At 41.3% G+C, this 22,276-nt stretch overlaps 1 protein-coding gene across 1 annotated transcript in view; it reads left to right on the top strand.

Annotated features, from left to right (window-relative positions):
* The window catches only part of LOC142297271 (putative cation-transporting ATPase 13A5), a gene marked incomplete at its 5' end in the record, with an annotated part of 197,502 nt that overhangs the window by 288 nt on the left and 174,938 nt on the right, over window positions 1-22,276 (top strand). Inside the window, 5 exons of the mRNA XM_075341526.1 lie at window positions 6,371-6,550; window positions 6,701-6,832; window positions 15,313-15,383; window positions 18,670-18,750; window positions 19,666-19,735. Coding sequence (XP_075197641.1) covers window positions 6,371-6,550; window positions 6,701-6,832; window positions 15,313-15,383; window positions 18,670-18,750; window positions 19,666-19,735 — 534 coding nt within the window. The remainder of the gene's footprint in view (window positions 1-6,370; window positions 6,551-6,700; window positions 6,833-15,312; window positions 15,384-18,669; window positions 18,751-19,665; window positions 19,736-22,276) is intronic.

The following is a 22,276-nucleotide window of genomic DNA, read 5'->3' as shown; positions in this document are numbered from 1 at the left end:
TCTATCTATCTATCTATCTATCTATCCCTCTATCTATTCTTCTATCTGTCTATTTATTTATCTATCTACTAACTATCTCAGAAGGAAATGATTTTTTTTTTTTTCAATGTGCTTTATTGCATTGAATGCAATAAAACACATGTACCAAACCGCATGCGGCAATACCGCGAACAATACCGCGGTAAAACTGCAGCAAACCGCGGCAAACCGCATGCGGTTTTCGGGTGCGGTTTGCCGCGTTTTTTTACCACGGGTGCGGTAATCTTTCAATGCCTGCGGAATTTTCTTGAGAAAATTCCATTTTCCAGTGCGCACAAAGCCTTACTGCTCCCGAAATTTATGAACACAAAGCAAGATTTAGTCAATGACAGTCATGTCATCATAATCTGGAACATTATCATAGCAATCCAAACCCTGAATTTCCTGGTGAATATTTTATGACTCCACTTCTTTCAAAATCATTGGCCCAAATCTCTCATGATTGGCAATAGCACTGACCTTAAGTGAATACTTCTTGTCAATGTAGACTGCTAGTAGTGCATTTGCAATGTAACTGTCAGTGATTTTCTCCCATGAATTCTTCACCCAAGTCACAATCTCTTCCAGTTTTGGCTTCACAAAGTTTCCACACTGATTTCTCTCGATTCTATTTTCAATGTAGTCATTAATTTCCATGTGCAAATTATCTTTGCATGGCTTATTTATTGCAATATCCAGAGTCTGGAGATAGGCTGTCATTCCTGCGGGAATCATTATTTGATCTATTTATCTTTCGTGAAGAAATTTATTCATGTCTTTAGCATGGTGTGTAATGGCTGCATCCCAGACTAGCAGACCCCTGGTTCCTTCGCAAAAAAAGTGGTCTTCATGTCCTGCATGCAGCTGCACTGTAACGGACGGGTGAAGGTAGAGGACAATGGTGGTGGGCTAAAAGGAATCACAGCTGCATCCCCTGGTGTTCTGTTTGGCGGGCATGCTTCCAAACAAAAACTTTGCTAGGTCTTATTTTTAAGGGAGGCCTTATATTTAGCAATTCAGCAAAACCTCAACTAGGTCTTGTTTTCAGGGGATGTCTTATTTTTGGAGAAAGAGGGTAGATTTAAAAGAAGGCTTAGGTTGGGGATGAGGTGGGATGGAAGTGGGTCAAGTGCACAGGTTGTGAGATGTCCTCTGGAGAGAAGAGAGGAGAGCTTATCTTCTATCATGGTTGAGAAGCTGGTTATGGAGGAGGAGAGCTCAGTAGTTATTGGAGGGGCTGTGGGAAGTGGGGGTCAAAGCTTCCTCTGATATTTATAATCTTCTGCTTGAAGATTGAGGTAAAGTCGTCAGCTGAGATGAAAAGAGGGGGAGGAGGTGCCAGGGTACAGAGAACAGTGTGAATAGCTGTTTAAGGGTGTGAGACAGGCATGATATCAAAGATGAGAAGTAGGGTTTTTTTTCAGAAATGAATGTGGACCTGAAATTGGTGAGGGACTGTTTGTATGCAATGATGTTCTTGGGGGAATGGGACCTCTACCATCTCCTTTCTTCTCCTTGTAGGCCTGTTTCAGCTCTTTAGTCAGGCTTGTGTGCCATGGTTGCCTGTTTCTATGGGTTTTGGTATGTGTGGGGGGGCTGGCCAAATCGAGAGCTGTAGTTATTGTGGTGATATATAGAGTGGCATTTACATCGTATGAGGTTACTATGTCAGCAAGAGGGAGAAGGGAGTCAAAGACTGAACAGCTGGACCAGCAGAACTCAAACTTCTGCTCATCTCTCATCTCAGTCACGCTAAATACTCCTGAAATATAACAGCTTACCTAAGGAAATCACCATTTGGCCCTATAATACATAAGAAAACTTGACTTTTTTTTTTCAGGTTGAACTGGACACTCAGTGTAATAGTGGCTGCTTGGTCAAGTCCGAACCCATGGAGTTTCTTTTCAACTGCACCTGCTGAACTAAACTTCCATGGTTTTGCTCATTTCTAATTAGGATAGCTTAAACTTTCACCAGCCATTGACTAATGTAAAGTCAAATTAGATTTTTTTTTTGTGCCATACTATCCCATTGTTTTATCTGAATCGATTTTCAAATTTATATTTTTAAAATACTTTGAAAACCATGTATCGTTTCATTTACACTTCACAAATACTTGCTACTTAATGTTGATATATCACATAAAAATCCAATAAAATACACTTATGTTTGTGTGTGTAATGCAAAACAATGTGGAAAAGTCATGGATTATGAATACTTTCTCAAAACACTGGATGTACATCACCAGCTAAGCAAACAATCAAGCAGTAGTAGTATAACAGCTGAAGCATGTTTAAATAAATAAAGTGGAGATAAGAGACCACCAGACTAGAGCTTTGTCTAGGCACAAGTGGTCCAAAATAAGTACAAATACATTTGCATCATTAGGTAGGGTGACATGTATGTATGTATTAGTAATAGCAGTGCAGATGCATGTACATAAATGATAATAGCCTAGCCACCTTCTGTGATGATATGCATAGGGTGCTCATTCCAATATGCTGCTTTTCTTTGAGCCAATTTACTTGAGTGACTATATATATATGGCACTTGATTGCACATAGTTGAATTACCTTTTTCAGATTTTTTTTATACTGCGCTATTTTATATTAGGACATAAATATTGAATCTTTCTTCTTCACTGAGTCCCATTTGACATAATGTTTGGGATAGTGCCCATTCATATCCATCTTAGATATCCATTATACTTACATGGCTCTCTTGATTATCATGTCGGTCATGTAGGTTATATTCCAGCGCCATTTTTTGGCATAGGAAACAGATTTTAGCACAATGATGCAGTTTTAAATGTTTTTATCGGTTTTGTCAAGGTTTTTGTGTTTGTTGCTTAATAAAGATTTATATTGCTTAAATTTATAAATAGCTACCAATCTTTTGTTCATGTCTTTCCTCTCTTTTGAATGATATTAATGATAAAGTCCATATCCACGCGGGTTTACAAGTCCCCATGCACCGACCCCGGGTCCGGAGGTCTCAGAGTGAGATCTTCAGGTACCTATACGGATCCGGCAGCTTTGGTAATTAAAAATAAAAACAAAAGAAAAAGAGGGAAAAGCAGACGCGTTATACTTATCAGTCTCCCACGCGGCTGTAACACTACTTTCAGCGCTGCTCATACTACTTCTGGGGCCGCTCATTTAGCTCATGCATACGCACTGCTTCCCTACCTGCAGTATGAGAGACTGTGAGTGATTGCAGTCAGACCGTGCCCACACCCTGTGTGACAGCGTGTCTGACTGCTTGCAATCACTGATGCTGTGTGTGTCTATATTAGTGGATAAATAAATAAAAATTTAGCATAAGGTCCCCCATATTATGATGCACAGAAAAAACATAAGGCTACAGGCTGTAGACCCTAGCCGTGTGCTTACCTTGGCGGTGTATCAAAATAAGAGAGACCTCACTCGGCTTTATTTTTTTAAATTATTTTAAAAAATTCCCCCAATTTTGATATCCAGGAATCATAAAGCTAACAGCTGGGTGCTGGTATTCTCAGGTTGGCGAGACCCATGGTTATTGGGGTCCCCATCCTAAAAATAGCACACTGCAGCCTTCCAGGATTGTTGCATCCAATATATGCAACAATCTCGGAACATTACCTGGCTCATCCCGATTCCCTGGTGCGGTGGTAATCGAGGTAAAAAGGGGTTAATGACAGCTCATAGCTGCCATTAAGCCCTAGATTAGTTATGGGAGGCATCTATGAATCACCATGAAAAGTTACCCCCATTACTAATCTGTAGGTGAAAAGAAATAAACACTTACAACCAAAAAATCCTTTATTTGAAATAAAATACAAAAAAAAATCCCTTTTTAACCCCAAACACCCAGCCCAGTTCTGATGTAATCCAGATGAGGTCTCAGAAGATTCCGGCTCTGCTACATATATACTGAAGTCACAGTGCTGTGGGTACAGAACATGACCACACACTGTGGGCTTCAGGCAGAGAATGACTAAGCCGCAGCGAGGAGCAGGGACTTCACTCAGTTTATTTGTGGTCACAGTTAGAGGTTCCCACAGTACCCCACCTGTGACCGCAGGTAACCTGACCACAGGTGACCTCATTAAACTCAGTGACCTCACCTCAGGGGAGTATCTGTAGCCCTTTATAAAAGCCAACTGACTAATTACAAGATTGTTGACACCTGTGATGCTAATTAGTGGACACACCTTGATTTGATGTCCCTTTTGTCCCATTATTTTCAGGAGTACCATAATTTCTGTCCAGGCCTATTTCAGGAGTTTTATTTTTTTAAAAATTCTGTGGAAGCATGGTTGAAAAGCAATGACTTTCATTTGTTCATTATCATAGATTTTTTATTCATTGTTACTTTTGTCAGATTTAAGTTATTTCTGTGACCATTGTGCTGTTTTCTTTCATTAAACGAGGGGTAACAACAATTTTGACCACCTGTGTAGGTGATGGCGTCTGTACTCTGGGATAAGGAGGGCATGCTGCTAGTGGACTACCTTCAAAAGGGTTCCACCGTCAATGCAAGATATTGCATTGAACTTTTGGAGCAATTGAAGGCAGCTCTGAAGGCCAAAAGGTATGCCAAGTTGTCCAAAGGAATCTTGTTCCTGCAAGACAACGCCTCCGCTCACACTGCACAAGCAACCATGGCAAAACTGGCAGAGCTGGGCTTCCAGCTGGTTGACCACCCACCTTATTCACCAGATCTAGCTCCCTCTGACTATCATCGGTTTCCCAACCTGAAGAAATACCTCAAAGGTACCAAATATCCCACCATTTCTGATGCCATGGCTGCTACAGATGCCTGGTTTGAGACACAACCAAAATCCTTCTTTTTGCTAAGCTTACAGAACTTGGAATACTGATGTGTGTTGACATCAGTGGACAGTATGTAGAATAAATGTAAAGTTTAATCATCCTATCTCATTTCTTTCTAGGTAAAGCCAAAGACTTAGCAGCATCCCCTTGCATCTGTGCTGGGTATCATAATATGGGGTGATACCTACACCAATTTTTTACTTATTTTTACATGAATATAGACACCCACACAGATGTATGTTTGCAAGCAGTCTGACACCCTGTCACTCTGGGTGGGGGCGCTGTTTGACTAACAAACTTTGGTAAAATATTTTTGTGTTATGAGGGGTACTATGACATGAGGTCAGTGTATGTACAAGCCGAGCCACGGATAAGAGTACTTGATACATTATACAAAATAAAAATGGATGTATATATGGATGTACATATGGTCTTTAATGTCCTTATCTGTGGCTCAGCTTGTACATACACTAACCTCATGTCATTTTACTTTCCCTAACACAAGTTTGATTCTCATCAAGCCTTTTTTGCTTCATTTTTAATTTAGATCAAAGTCAACACAAAGTTTCTTAATCACTAGTAGATTCATGGATTCACACATGGCCTTTTGAAACATACATTTTTGGAGTTTGTATCCCGCCAGATCCATATTTTTTTACCCAATTTTTCTTTTTTATTTTCATCTTTAATTTTTCATTTCAATCTAATTTACATGAGTTCTCAATGTATTATGGTTTCTGCTAATAATTCTAACTTTTATTGTGTTGTATTTTAAAGTTAACATGTCTTGTAATTTTTCTTTTACCTCGCATGCCGTTTTTTGAATTTCACAAGGATATATGTAGCCTTTATTATTTAGTACATGTGTGTTAAATCCAAGGAAGGAGTTGTGGTCTTCGAAACGTGTAATAAAATCACGTTTTAAAGGGAACCTGTCAGCAGAAATTTCGCCCAAAACCTAAAAGATTCCCCCTCTGCAGCTCCTGGGCTGCATTCTAGAAAGGTCCCTGTTATTATTGTGCCCCATGTGAGACCAAAATAAAGACTTTATAAAGTGGTACCTTTTTGTATTCAGATACTGTAAATGTGACACGGGGGCGGGCTCTCTGGCATCCGTTATTCTGCCTCCTGGTCCTGTATGCCGCCTCCCATCGCTCCTTTCCATAGCTGATGCACCGCCCACTGCTCCAGCCATCCCAGCGCATGCCCAGTGCCAGTCTCACGGGACTGAGCAGTGTGACCGCTGGTGACGTGTGCGCAGGCAAGTGATTATGGGCGGGGCTGTGATTGTTATCAGCAAGTACGCCCATAATCTCGTGAGCGCGCAAACCTCACCAGCGGTCACACTGTGCTCAGGGTAGTGCTAGACTGTATGGGCTGCTTCCAGGGATGACGTCCCTTTTGAACACGCCCCTATCACGTGACAAAGGGGACGTCATCCCTGGAAGCAGCCCATACAGTCTAGTCCAGTTCAACATAGAATACTAATCCATATTCATTTTATTCTTTTGATATTCTATTCTGTTCTTCTATTTTAGGAGATATTTGGATACAAATCAGAGCGGTGGAGAAAAGTTTTGTGTCTTCTTGGTTACATATTTTCTTTAGGATTCCTAAAATTGCTCTTTTACTGGAAGCCAGAGCTGGATATTTGGTGTCACTGTGTTCCGTGTAATTTAGCACATGCTGACACAGTTTTGCTACAAACTGTAAGTACAGTATTTTTTTATTTATTAAATTGGCATGAATAGTTCTATCAATTTCTTTATGGTGAAAAAAAAGTAGAGTCCAGATTATTTATGTGATTTGTGCATTTTTTTGCCCACGGCTACTACAAATTAACTCGTTACACCCCATTATATTTCCAGGGAGAATTTAAAGACTACATAAAGAAATCAGTAATCCAGGTTAATCTCCATAAAACAACAAAAACTGGGTCTTCAGTTATTAGTGATGAAAATTCATTCATATGCAAATCTATAATGGAGCCAGAAGGCAAGGTACGTATTTTGTCCTGTCAAAGTAGTAATGGTGAACTTATGTTTTACTTATGTATGACTAAAGGTACACATTAAGGCCACATTCACACATTCAGTATTTGGCGAGTACTATACATCATTATTTGTAAGCCAATTCTTTAGAATAGGTAAAACACGCAGAAGTGGTACACCTGTTTCTATTATGTTTCCTCTGTTTAATAAAATGCTGGACTCTGAATACCGTATTTCCCCGAAAATAAGACATCCCCCGAAAATAAAACATCCCAGGAGTTTTCAGGGAAGCTTTAATATAAGACATTCCCTGAAAATAAGACATAGCTACGGTCAATAATGAAGTGTCATGCAGCAGTGAAAGAGTTAAAGACACTGCAGGACACTTCATTATAGGCAGCGGGCACCCCCAGAAGAGAGAAGGCAGAAGAAAGAAGACCCCCGATCATACTCACCAGACGCCGACCGGGAGCAGGTGAGCGCATCAAGGTCCTGCAGCGGCGGAACACGCACGCATACATCAGATCACATTCACTCTCACACACACCTCACACACACATCAGATCGCATCCACACACTCACAACATCCGGCGATATCGCTTGCTTCTCGGCGGCGATACTGTGCGTGCAGTGACCTTCCAGAACCTGCCGGAGGATCACATGGCTGGAAGCATGTGGTATCTCCAGATGTTGTGAGCGCGTATGTGCGATATCGTCAGTGTGAGTGTATGCGATCGGATGTGTGCGTGTATGCTGTCTGATGTGTGAGTGTGAGTGTATGCGATTGGATCTGTGAGTGTCGGCAAAAGGCAGAGGAGCACGTCGTGCAGCACAGCTGCTGGGACCGCCCACCGGAGGGCACAGGGAGAAGTGGGGAGTGTGTGAGTATATGCGATCAGATGTGTGTGTGTATACTGTCTGATGTGTGACTGTGTGTGAATGTAAGCGATCGGATCTGTGAGTGTCGGTAGGAGGCAGAGGAGCACGGCGTGCAGTACAGCTGCTGGGATCGTGGGGTGGGTGGGAAGAAGTGGGGTGGGTGTGTGTTTGTGTGTGAGTGAGTGAGTGTGATCTGATGTGTGTATGTGATCTGATGTCAGCCAGACGCAGGGGAGCACAGCTGCAGGGAGATCACAAGGAGAAGTGTGTGTGTGTGTGTGTGTGTGTGTGTGTGTGTGTGTGTGTGATCTGATGTCGGCCAGACGCAGGGGAGGCATGCAGCATACCTGATGGGAGATCACAGAATTTTCTGGGAGCCATACAGACACCCTGGGCTGATAAGTATGACGATCCTGGGATGGGGTCGGTCTGCTTTTTGTGGGGGGTAAACTTACCCCCAACCATGTCTCCTTGAGAATAAGACACCCCCTGAAAATAAGACATAGTGCTTTTTTCAGGGCAAAAAAAAATATAAGACAGTGTCTTATTTTCGGGGAAACAGGGTATATGAAGAGAAGAATAAGGTTGAGAAAGATTACTAAAAATAAAAGTCTGTAGATTTTTTAATTAGTCAGCAAAAATTTTGACCTGATATTTAAATAAAAAAAGCAATATTTTTATTTTTAATTGGAGTTAATCATTAAATTATTTTAGGGGGTTCTCGTCTAATTTTTATTTAATTATTTATGAGCTATTTTGCAAATCTAATTTACAGTCCTGCTATTGAATGACACCCACCATTAAATGAACCTAGGCAAGCCTAAAAGTCACCAGGTTGTTCCCTACTTTAATTGATGCCACTTAGACAAGCAAATATATGGCTCCTTGGTTTGCGTTAAGAGTAGTGTTTCCCAGTCTTATTTAATTGGGATTGTCACTAGTGATGATCGAGCACTAAAATCCTTGAGTACTCAAACTGAAAAGCTTGGACGGGCTCAATTTGAGTAACAAGTATAATGGAAGTTTATGATAAACTTCAGCATTTTTCCAGAAGACCCTATTAAGGGAGGGCTGGGGGAGGGGCTGAAAAATAACTGAAATGTATGAAAATAGTGCTCAAATGGAATAGGAACAGCTTGCCGAACACTCCTGGATGCATCTCTGACTCCAAGGTCAATGCTGGGAGCAAAATAAAATGATAATTTAAAAAAATGGGTACCCCCACCATTTTTGACAATTAGTTAAGGTGAAGCAAACAGCTGGGGGCTGATATCAGGTGGGAAAGTCCATGGTTATTTTGCCCTTCCCAGCCAAAAAATACCATTCTGCAGCCAGTCAAGATTTGGCACATCATATTAGATGCGCCAAAGCTTTTCCCGGCTATTCATAACTGCTTTGGTGTGGCAGCAACAGGGACAATATTTTGGGAGGTTGATGTCAGCTGTTTAATGTCAACTGGCATCAAGCTCAGGGGTTAGTACTGGTGAGGCATGACAATTTTTTTTATGTCAATTAGGATTACAAAAATTATTTATATTTGCCAAATGCCAGAATAATGAGAAAGAATGCTTTGATGCATTTTTATTACTTTCTGAAAAAGTCAAAAGTTTACATGCACTAAGAGTACTATGCCTTTAAACAATATAGAACAGCCCATATGATGATGTAATGTATTACACCAGTGGATGTATTTTAATGCACATCTGAAACACACTGCTTCTTTGTGTAGCATCGTGGGAAAGTCAAAAGATATCAGCCAAGATCTCAGGAATAAAATTGTGGTCTTGCACAAGTTTAGTTCATCCTTGGGTGCAATTTCCAGGTACCTGAACATGCCTTGTTCTTTTGTACAAACAATTATATGGAAGTACAAACAGGACGGGAATGTCCAGCCATCATACCAGTCAGGAAAGAGACGTGTTCTGTGTACCAGAGATGAACATGCTTTGGTCAGACATGTGCATATTAACCCAAGAACAAAAGCAAAATACTTTGTGAAGATGCTGGAGGAAGCTGGTCATTATCCACAATAAAACGAGTACTGTATCAATATGGGCTGAAAGGCCACTCTGCCAGGAAGAAGCCATTACTCCAAAAGAAACTAAAAAAAAAAAAGATTAATGTTTAGAAATGCACACAGGAAAAAACAAAAGCATCCAGCACTGAACACTAACTCATTTAATGCATATTAAAAATACAAACTGTCAACATGGAGGAGACAGACAAAAAACACACCTGGATCTGGCTTACATGTTTTGACGAACAACCTCTTAATCATAACCTCATAAAATCATATACTGCCAAACTGGTTACAAAGTAGCTTAAGGATAACAATGTCAATGTGTTGGAGTGACCCTGATCTCAATCCTATTGAACATTTATGGGCAAAGCTGAAAAGGCAGGTGCAAGTAAGGCAACCTAAAAACATGTCTCTGTTACACAAGTTTTATCATGAGGAATGGGCCCAAATTCCTACCAACTATAGTGAGATGTTTGTGGAAGGATATCCAAAACATTTGACCCAAGTCATAAAGTTTAAGGACAATGGTACCAAATACTAATGAAATGTATGTAAACTTTTGACTTTGTAGAAAATAACAAAAATGCCTTTAAAAGTTCTCTCTCTCATTAATTATTCTGGCATTTGGCAAATATTAATAATTTTGGTAATCCTAATTGACCTAAAACGGGAAAGATTTATTCTGATTTCATGTCAGATAGTGAGAAAAACATGCATATGTGTCTTTTTAGATCATGTATGTAAACTTCTGGTTTGAAATGTATGTCCTGATACCCCCATGTACTCAATTAAACCCTTTCATGGACTCTACTCTGTCCACCATGGACGCTACCCCATGGACATGCCTTGTCCTAAAGTTGCCTGCTTAGGGAAAGAGAGGGTAGAGACCTGGCACTCTCTCACTAGGTTGAGGGCAGATGGATTGTTGCTGAGGGGAGAGAGAACATACAACGCAATGTGCCTGCTGTGTCAGGAATTTTAAACGTTGACCATTTAAAAGAACTGCATTGTGCAATCCCTTGGGAACTATGGACCATTGTAACATGAAATGACTGTGCCTTCATTATGTGGAATCACCAGTAAGTGTTGTACCCAATCTCAGGGCCAGATGTGTGATCATGGAAAAGATTACCTTGTTGTCTTTGTTTCGATATATAATGAACAGACTGTGCCCTTGGACTAATATTGTTGGCCTATGGGCTTTACTTGTTTTGAGAACTGAACTTTTTGTTCTAGGGTCCCAACCCATTGGAACCGGGGTCGTGACTGCTCATCATGAATTAGAAAAGAATTTGATTATTTTCACGTGCAAAAACTGTAGTTTTTCTTATGTCTCTGTTGTTGATTGGTGTTTTCCAGTCCGCATGGTCGAAGAGGACCATGTTTAAAAAGGGGCATAATGTAAAAGTGTGATTGAGGCGGTCGTCTGCTCCTGACGACTTCAAATGCATTTGAGTGTTATAAGCTGAATTGTGTCATGTATCTTTGTCGGTGTATATATATATATATATATATATATATATATATATATACTGTATATATATATATGACAAAAAAAGACCAGTCGCACACTGTGAAAAGAGCAAAATAAATTCTACCTTATAACATAAATGGAGGTATTTGGAATATTATAATGGCCATTGCAATACCAGCCCAGCGCCCCTTCACGGCACCCTCCTTTGCTGGTTCCTACACTAAACTGCATCTTTTCTGGGTTTTAAAAACCTACAAGATCAGCCGCTGAACAAAAAGGAGGCTAGTGAAGCGGCCAGGGGCTGGAGTGCAAATCCAGCAAACAGAGCACGACTCCCTGTTATATGCATTATACAATAGAAAAAAACCAGAATGAAACAGGGGCTCCCTTGCTGGTTTCCCATGCTGGTACTAACCTGAGTTCAAACCGTACTGGCAGCACCATTACAATGTGGACAGGTGCGTATCTATTGAGGCGGTCGCCTGCTCCTGACGACTTTAAATGCATTTGAGTGTTATAAGTTGAATTGTGTCATGTATCTTTGTCTATTTATATATATATATATATATATATATATATATATATAAAATCAAGGGTAGAAGGTAAATTTAAGGTAATGTTTGCATAGCACTTGTATAAAATGCAAAGGAATGTTATCTAATCTATAAAGTTCAGTGTGTGTGTGTGTGTGTGTGTGTGTGTGTATCCGCTAAAGGAATCCGCACCGTCGCATGTACAATCACGAAATTTTGCACAGACACTCCATGTGACTCAGGGAACGTCATAGACTATGTTTGGGGGGGAAAATTTAACCTCGTCCTTTCCAGTTACTCTACAAAAATCCTGCCTCCATTAATCTGAATGAAGCTGGGAGCTCCAGGCTATAAATAGCAACTGTCAGTGGTTGCTATAGGAGAACAAAATAAACTGTTAGTATACGAAGCTTATGTGTGAGGTAAAAAGATGTTGGTAGCGAGACGGATAGAGAAAGACAGAGACAGCCGGGGAAAAAGACAGCCGGGGAAAAAGAAAGCCGGAGAAAGAGACAGCCGGGCAAAGAGACAGATGCCCAAAAAGACAGACCTGGAAAGAGAGCGGGAAAGAGACAGCCCTGGAAAGAGACAGCCCTGGAAAGAGATAGCCGGGCAAAGAGAAAGACCAGGAAAGAGACAGACCGGGCAAAGAGACAGCCAGGCAAAGAGACAGACCTGGAAAGAGACAGCCCTGGAGAGAGACAGCCCTGAAGAGAGACAGCCCTGGAAAGAGACAGCCCTGGAAAGAGACAGTCCTAGAAAGAGACAGACCTAGATAGAGACAGACCTGAAAGAGACAGACCTGGAAAGAGACAGACCTGGAAAGAGACAGCCCTAGAAAGAGGCAGACTGGCAAAGAGACAGACTGGCAAAGAGACAGACTGGCAAAAAGACAGACGGGCAAAGAGACAGACCTGAAAAGGGACAGACCTGAAAAGGGACAGTCCGGAAAGAGACAGACCGGGAAAGAGACAGACTGGGAAAGAGACAGACCTGGAAAGAGACAGACCGGGAAAGAGACACATCTGGAAAGAGACAGACTGGGAAAGAGACAGAGCAGGAAAGAGACAGAGCGGGAAAGAGACAGACGGGGAAAGAGACAGCCCTGGAAAGAGACAGCCCTGGAAAGAGACAGCCCTGGAAAGAGACAGCCCAGGAAAGAGACAGCCCGGGAAAGAGACAACCCGGGAAAGAGACAGAGCGAGAAAGAGACAGAGCGAGAAAGAGACAGAGCGGGACAGAGACAGACGGGGAAAGAAACAGCCCTAGAAAGAGACAGCCTGGCAAAGAGACAGCCCAGCAAAGAGACAGCCCGGCAAAGAGACAGCCCAGCAAGGAAACAGCCCTGGAAAGAGACAGCCCTGGAAAGAGACGGACCGGGAAAGAGACAGACCGGGAAAGAGACAGACCAGGAAAGAGACAGACCTAGAAACAGACAGCCGGGCAAAGGGACAGCCGGGCAAAGAGACAGCCGGGCAAAGAGACAGACGGTCAAAGAGACAGACGGGCAAAGAGACAGCCCGTCAAAGAGACAGCCCGGGAAAGGGACAGACTGGGAAAGAGACAGACCGGGAAAGAGACAGACCAGGAAAGAGACAGACCTAGAAACAGACAGCCGGGCAAAGAGACAGCTGGGCAAAGAGACAGATGGGCAAAGAGACAGATGGGCAAAGAGATAGCCCGGCAAAGAGACAGCCCGGCAAAGAGACAAACCGGGAAAGAGACAGACCGGGAAAGAGACAGATCGGGAAAGAGACAGACCTAGAAACAGACAGCCGGGCAAAGAGACAGCCGGGCAAAGAGGCAGCTGGGCAAAAAGGCAGCCGGACAAAGAGAGAGACGGGCAAAGATACAGACGGGCAAAGAGACAGAGAATGAGTCAGATAGATACAGAGATTGAGACAGATAGACTGATGCAAATACAGACAGAGCGATAGAAACAAAAAGACAAGGAAAGAGACAGACAGCGAGACAGACAGACAGCAACACACAGACAGAGACTAGAAGAGATACAGAGAGACAGTTACTATCCCGGGCAACGCCCGGGTACTATAGCTAGTGTGTAATATAAGTCATTTTATGTAAGATGTTGGTAAGGTAGCAAGTATGCCCAGGAATTGACTGTAGGGTGAGCAATAGGTAAGCTTGGGGCTAGCCCACAATGTGTGAAGTTAGTTCATAGGGTAAGTGACTGTTTCCTGTTAAAAGACTAGATAGTGTTTGACTTGTTACTAGTACGAGTGAACGTGCAAGTCATATAGAACACCAAAGTCTCATTTAATGCTTGTTTTGTGGCAACTACAACAACTGAAACCCTAGTGACATAGTGAGATATGAGAAACAGGATGGACAAAGTAAAGTCAGCATCAAAATCTAACTCTGGCCAAGAACTGGCCCCTCTGGCAAGAGTACTTAAAAGGATGTTTAGAATAAGTCCCGTTGTAGCTTATAGCTCTGTGGGAATGGGCCGAGATGGGAATGGATGGGAAATGAGTATGTAATCCTGGCCGGCTGATACAAAAGAATTGTTAGTCCCTGTTGCTGGGATGATGCGGAACAGTGAATGGACTAAAATGACTTTTGTGTACGGTACTGTGATGCTAAGCTGGCTAGCAGTGGAAGGATTGGAAACATTAGAGAAAAGAACAGTTTAGGATGCAAAGAAGGAAGGGAGTTCAATGGTATCTTCTACTCTTCTACTCTGGTACAGTAACTGTGCTTAAAATGTGTGCCCACTGTCTCATGTGTAAAGTGGTCCTGAAAGAACTGTTGAATTTGTTCAGTAAAATGCTACTGTTTAAGAACTGTTGGCATTTGTTTGTTTCTTCACTGTGAATTGGTCTTGGTTGACAAGAAGCGATTGTGACAATCAGCCTGCAAAAAGGTATGATGTGCACCACACAAGTCCTCTCAAGCAGCCAGGCCCGCAACCTCCTTGTCGGGTGTCAGGGTGAATGAGAACTGTGCCTCACCTAGAACTATTGCCCCGAGCATTCTCACATAGCCACTATAATTGTGGCATGTTTTCTAGTGAGAAGATATTATTATATTTTGGGGTAATTAATGCCATGGCTGAGACTGAAGTGAGAGGTCCTTAATATGTGTAACCACATTGGGACAAGATGTGAAAGAGTATGATTGAAATGGAGGGCATTCATTCATAGCTGTAACAATAAGAAGGTCATGATTGAAGAAGAGGTAGGAGAAGAAACCTGTGGTCCTGCAGTCTTTGAGAAGATTCTGCTTGCTGTCCTGATAACATGTGAAGCAGTAAAGCTGCAGCATGAAGTTCATAATGAATATTGCTGTGAGTAATGAGTATACCTAATGAACCATAAGTGTCATTGGCTTTATGGTAAGCTTGCTTCTGAGTTTAAACTTCTGAGTCTCCAACTATGATTTCTTGGAGTCTCTATCCCAAATGATACAAGCGCAGTTTCTTTACTCCTTACATGTGTGAATTTAGAAAAGAATACAGGTTTATAGGATAAATGCCATCGATAGAGTAATGCTGTTTTAATTGAGATAATAAAAGTACTATTTTTATAAATTGCTTACTGACTTTTCTCATTCATATGATTAGGTAAGATATATACAAGTGCAAAAAATACGATATGTCTGGATCCCCACTGAAAGCAAGTTTATAAAAATTGGGTAAGTGAATTACGAAAGATATTTAAAGGCTTTCTGTGGGACTTATTTTTTTGTCATATAGGACTAAGCAATTATCAGCAGGGACTACTTGTCTGTTCCGCCCTGTGACGATCAACCCTGACTCAAAGCGGTCACCGACTGCTTCTGTAGGGGATTCTCCTACTTCCTTTATCATCACATAAACAGAATAGTTCTTTCTCTTTCACTCTTATCTGTTGAGGGGGTGTTACTGCTGATGTCATGTTGATTGACAGCTAGCTCAGCCTAATGCAGCAGGAAAACAACTGTCAGTCAACATGATATCGGCAGTGACGCCCTGTAAACAGAGCAGAGAGGAAGCGAAGGAACTGCTCTATCAACATGATGTCACTTGAACTAGGAGAATAATCACCGGAGTGCTCTATGACCACTCTGAGCGAGGAAAGATCATCACATGGCAGAATAGGCATATCATTTGCAACTACCTGCCGATAAGTGCTTAGACTCAGAAAAAAAAATTAAGTCCTGGATAGGGATGAGCGAACCCGAACTGTAAAGTTTGGGGTCAGTATCAAACATTTTATGTTTGGTGTTGAACCCCAAACACAGACTTTTGAATGTACATCCGGTTACTATTCCGGTTTGTCATGCGAGTAAATCTTGTTGAAATGTTACAGTGCAGACAAACAGCAAGCTTTTAGTCTATGGGCATTTCTGGAGCCATCGCAGCCATACCAAGTATAGACATAGCTGTGATTGGCCAGGGAAATCACTGTAAAAAAAAAATAAAATATTTAATTACATGGGTTGCAAATGGAAGTTAAATGGTTATAAGAGCAGGATAGTTATACATACCGTGTATGCCAGAGGATCACACTGCAGTCAGACTCTCTTCTGGGCTGATAATTAAGGTTCATCAATATTCATTGCTTCTCCTGCCCACCCTCTGTGCCAGTGTCTGTGATTTGTTGCAGAATGCTTTACATGCCCCCACCCTGTGTCCGCATCTGTAATTGTTTGCAATCAATTCGCTATATAGTAGTGTAAAAAGTAATAAATTAAATATTTTTTAAAAAAAATGATGTAGGCTTCCACCATATTTTGATAGCCAGTGCTAGTAAAACAATAGCTGCAGGCTGCAGCCCCCACCTGTGAGCTTAACTGTGCCTGGATATCAAAATAGAAGGGGAAAAAAAGATGTAGGTTCCACACATTTTTATGGTAAAGAAGACAGGTGGGGGCTGTAATTATTACTGTGGAAGGAGCAATGTATCTTGGCCCTCCAGCTTAAAAATACCAGCCCGTAGTTGCCCAGAATTAGCACATCACATCATATGTGCTAATTCTGGCACTTTACTTGGCTCATCCTGATTGCCCTAGTGCAGTGGAAATTGGGGTGATATGAGGGGTTAATGAAAGTTATGATTTGTCAACAAATGATAGCTGCCATCAAGCCCTAGATTAGTAATGGGAAGCATCTATGAAACACTCCCATTACTAATTCTGTTAGTGAAAATAAATAAAACACAGACACTGAAAAAATAATTTATTTGAAATAAGATAAACACACCCTCTTTCACCCCTTTATTAACCCTCAAAACATCCATGCACATCCGATGTAATCATTATGAAGTCCACAACGATCCTCAGCTCTGCTACATCTGGAGCTTAAAGAGAGAGAAAACATGTCTGCTCTCTGTAGGCTCTGGGAAACACTGACAGCAGTGATGGGACTCAGTTGTGAGAAGATGACATCACTTAGTTTAGTGGAGGACATCCCCATTGCTCTCAGTGAAAGTGCTGCCAGTTTGCAGGTCATGGCCGTGACCCACATTTTAACAGTCTAGCAGCAGCTTCAACTTTCACTGAGTGCAGCGAGGGAGCCTGTGTGTGATCTTCACTGAACTGAGTGACATCTCCTGCTCACAGCCAGGTTTCCCGTTGGCTGGTGAAGTCACTCAGCTCATCAGAAGTCACATCAGGGCTACACCACTGCTCTTATTAATAGTGAGGCCGGACTTTGAGATTGTAGGTCATGGCTGTGACCTGCAATCCGAAAATCCGTCAGCACTTTTACTAAGAGCAGCGAAGGAGCCCGGGTGTGATGACCTGTGCTGAACTGAGTGACGTCACCTGCTCACAGCCTGTCTCCATGCTGTTGTCTGTGTTTCCCAGAGCCTATAGAGAGCAGACATGTTTTCTCTTTCTGCAGGTTCAAGATGTAGCAGAGCTGAGGATCATCTTGGGATTTCATATGGATTACGTCTGATCCGCAAATGTGTTTTGGGGTTAATAAAGAGGTGAAAGAGGGTGCGTGTGTTTTATTTCAAATAAAGGATTTTTTCAGGGTTTGTATTTTATTTCTTTTCACTTACAGGATTAGAAATGGGGGTGTCTCATAGAACCCCTCCCCATTACTAATCTAGGTCTTAATGTCTGCTGTAATTTGTTGACAAATCACAGCTTTTATTAACCCATCATATTACCCCGATTGCCACTGCATCAGGGCAATTGGGATGAGCTGGGTAAAGCTCCAGGATTGGCACATCTAATGTGATGTGTCATTTCTAGGCATCTGTAGGCTGATATTTTAAAGCTTGGAGGCAATATATATGGCTCCTCCCATCCTGATAATACGAGCTCCCCTCTGTCTGCTTTAAAATGGCTGGATGTCAAAAATGTGGGACATCCTATGCCTTTTTTTCAGCCTTTATTTTGATATCCAGCCACAGTAAAGCTCACAGGTGGAGGCTGCAGCTGTTATTTTACCTGTGCTGGCTATCAAAATATGGCAGGAACCTACATATTTTTCTTAATTATTAAGGAATTTCTTTTTACACTACTATACAACAAACTAATTGCAACCAATCACAGACGTGAACACAAGGTAGGGGGCATGTATCGCAGTCTGCAACCAATCACAGACACTGGAACAGAGGATGGGTGGGGGAAGTAGTGAATATTGATGAACTTTAATTAGCGGCCCGGAAGAGAATCTAACTACAGCGTGATCCTCTGGGAAATACGGTATGTATAACTATCCTGCTCTTACTACCATTTAACTTCTATTTGCAGCCCCCTAGTGCTTACTACGACCATTTTACAGCCCTTATTATCTAGTCTCCATTGACTTGCATGAGGTTTGTTGTTTGATGTCAAGTTCACTTGCTGAACCCGATTTTTTTTTTCCCCTTGCTGCTTTGGTGAACCCGAATATCCATACGTTTGCTCATTACTAATCCTAGATAACCACTTCAAAATTGTATTTTATCAATCAAATCCGTAATCTAATATATTTTCTTTTTAGTGTCCTTGAAAAAGACCTGTCATGTTCAGATATACACTCAAAATATAGTTTTGGTCTTACCAAAGATGAACAGGAAGTCAGGTATAAACACTCCTATCCTTTCTTCTGACTTATGAAATGATGTTATTCTAATTTTTAAATATTTTATTATTAAAGCTGATTTACTGTAAAATGAAAATTTAGTGGATTAATTGCTGTCATTTATAAATACAGTATATCTGATTTCAGTGGATAGAAGCATGCACTGTTTATATAGGCAGAAGGCTCATTAGTAAAAAGAGCTTTGCTGTGAAAAATCATACACATGCATAATTGATAAAGTTTCTATCACTGACAGCAAGAAGCGGTTCTTAAAGCGAACCTGTCCGCATAATTTTGTGACGTAAAGTAAAAACATGGCTGTAATGACGTTGAATTACTGCTTTAATTGTTAGCTTTGATGAAGAAATCTTCTTTTTGTTCTTCTTTAATCTTGATTTGAAGTTTTCTGCTAATTGGATTGCGGTGCACCTGGGCTGGACTGTACATTGAGTCTTCTCCTCCCTTTCTGTGATTACCCAGCTCCTCCGCCTACCTCCAGTCACTGCTGAGATTTTAAATAAAGGAGGCAAGCCATTTACAGATTGGAGGCAGATGGACTGGGGAATCACAGACCAGGAGGAAAAGACTCAGTGTATAGTCCAGGCCATGTGCACCGAACTGTAATTAGCAGAAAACTAATGGTGGTTAAAGAACAACAGCAGATTTCTTCACCAAGGGTATCGATTGAATTTATATTAAAGCACCATTGCAGCCATATCTTTCCTTTACATTTCAAAATTTTACACACAGGTTCTATTTACAACTGAGAGGAAACAAAACTGAAATTATATTGGAAAAGTACATAACTTTGCATTTTACAGTGATAAGGCTTCACTAACATAAAATATTACATAACACTATAGATTTATGTCATGCCGCTATTGTACAATTATTATTCGTATTTTGTTTGAGCAGACGACAGATCTGTGGACTCAACACAATTACAGTGAAGGTCACTCCTGTGTGGAAACTACTGTCAAAAGAGGTAAAATAATAATAAATGTATATATGTAACATACAGGCTGTTTACTGCATATTACATTAAATCTACATCAGTGTATGGTGCAACATCCACAACAGTAACATCTATTCTTGTTTTTTTTTTTTTTTTTTTTAAATCATTAAAACATAATGATGAAGTTAGCATAAATAACTGTTTATTGCTTAAATATTCCAAAACATTGTTCCTTATGTTAAATTCAGTTGCAGTCAGTGATGGGCGAGCATGCTCACCACTGCTCGATACTCCATTGAGCATTTGTGTGCTTGATACTTGATTAAGTATCCCATGTGTTCAAGAGTTATGCTCAAGTCCCTGCCCCACATGTTTTAGGGTTATTATTGAGCCACTAAACATACCGTAATGCCATACCTACAGTTAGGTCCAGAAATATTTGGACAGTGACACAAGTTTTGTTATTTTAGCTGTTTCCAAAAACATGTTCAGAAATACAATTATATATATAATATGGGCTGAAAGTGCACACTCCCAGCTGCAATATGAGAGTTTTCACATCCAAATCGGAGAAAGGGTTTAGGAATCATAGCTCTGTAATGCATAGCCTCCTCTTTTTCAAGGGACCAAAAGTAATTGGACAAGGGACTCTAAGGGCTGCAATTAACTCTGAAGGCGAATCCCTCGTTAACCTGTAGTCAATGAAGTAGTTAAAAGGTCTGGGGTTGATTACAGGTGTGTGGTTTTGCATTTGGAAGCTATTGCTGTGACCAGACAACATGCGGTCTAAGGAACTCTCAATTGAGGTGAAGCAGAACATCCTGAGGCTGAAAAAAATGAAAAAATCCATCAGAGAGATAGCAGACATGCTGGAGTAGCAAAATCAACAGTCGGGTACATTCTGAGAAAAAAGGAATTGACTGGTGAGCTTGGGAACTCAAAAAGGCCTGGGCGTCCACGGATGATAACAGTGGTGGATGATCGCCGCATACTTTATTAGTGAAGAAGAACCCGTTCACAACATCAACTGAAGTCCAGAACACTCTCAGTGAAGTAGGTGTATCTGTCTCTAAGTCAACAGTAAAGAGAAGACTCCATGAAAGTAAATACAAAGAGTTCACATCTAGATGCAAACCATTCATCAATTCCAAAAATAGACAGGCCAGAGTTAAATTTGCTGAAAAACACCTCATGAAGCCAGCTCAGTTCTGGAAAAGTATTCTATGGACAGATGAGACCAAGATCAACCTGTACCAGAATGATGGGAAGAAAAAAGTTTGGAGAAGAAAGGGAACGGCACATGATCCAAGGCACACCACATCCTCTGTAAAACATGGTGGAGGCAACGCATGCATGGCTTTCAATGGCACTGGGTCACTTGTGTTTATTGATGACATAACAGCAGACAAGAGTAGCCAGATGAATTCTGAAGTGTACCGGGATATACTTTCAGCCCAGATTCATCCAAATGCCGCAAAGTTGATCGGACGGCACTTCATAGTACATATGGACAATGACCCCAAGCATACAGCCAAAGCTACCCAGGAGTTCAAAAAAGTGGAACATTCTGCAATGGCCAAGTCAATCACCAGATCTTAACCCAATTGAGCATACATTTCACTTGCTCAAATCCAGACTTAAGACAGAAAGACCCACAAACAAGCAAGACCTGAAGGCTGCAGCTGTAAAGGCCTGGCAAAGCATTAAGAAGGAGGAAACCCAGCGTTTGGTGATGTCCATGGGTTCCAGACTTAAGGCAGTGATTGCCTCCAAAGGATTCGCAACAAAATATTGAAAATAAAAATATTTTGTTTGGGTTTGGTTTATTTGTCCAATTACTTTTGACCTCCTAAAATGTGGAGTGTTTGTAAAGAAATGTGTACAATTCCTACAATTTCTATCATATATTTTTGTTCAAACCTTCAAATTAAACGTTACAATCTGCACTTGAATTCTGTTGTAGAGGTTTCATTTCAAATCCAATGTGGTGGCATGCAGAGCCCAACTCACGAAAATTGTGTCACTGTCCAAATATTTCTGGACCTAACTGTATGTTGGCTACTGGCATTAGTGTGATTGGCCAGTTGCAACGTGTTATCTGGTCTATATAAGACTCGGTGACACAACGCTCAGCTCACTCAACCCTGAAAACAGTGTAGGTATAGCAATTGTAGGAGGTAGAGATGAGAATTAGAGGCATATAAACAAGGATTAGTGCTTTATAGTCCATGTTGTTGCACCCTAAAACCAAAAGTCCTTTGTGAGGGCTACATTTATTCTATTGCTTATTACTAGAGTTGAGCGCGGTTCGCGGTTCGAGGTTCTCCAGTTCGGGGCTCGAGTGATTTTTGGGGGTGTTCTAGATCGAACTAGAACTCGAGCTTTTTGCTAAAGCTCGATAGTTCTAGATACGTTCGAGAACGGTTCTAGCAGCAAAAAGCAGGGCTTTTTACAGCTACAGTGTGCAGGAGCCATCGCTGGCAGCCTGCCACAAGCTGGTAACCAAGATAAACATCGGGTATCCAAGCAAAGCGCTTTGGTTAGTAACCCGATGTTTATCTTAGTTACGTG

Source organism: Anomaloglossus baeobatrachus, chromosome 3 (assembly GCF_048569485.1).
Source record: "Anomaloglossus baeobatrachus isolate aAnoBae1 chromosome 3, aAnoBae1.hap1, whole genome shotgun sequence".
Classification (NCBI taxonomy): domain Eukaryota; kingdom Metazoa; phylum Chordata; class Amphibia; order Anura; family Aromobatidae; genus Anomaloglossus; species Anomaloglossus baeobatrachus.
Note: the sequence above shows the minus strand (reverse complement) of the source record. Positions and strands in the feature narration are given on the sequence as shown.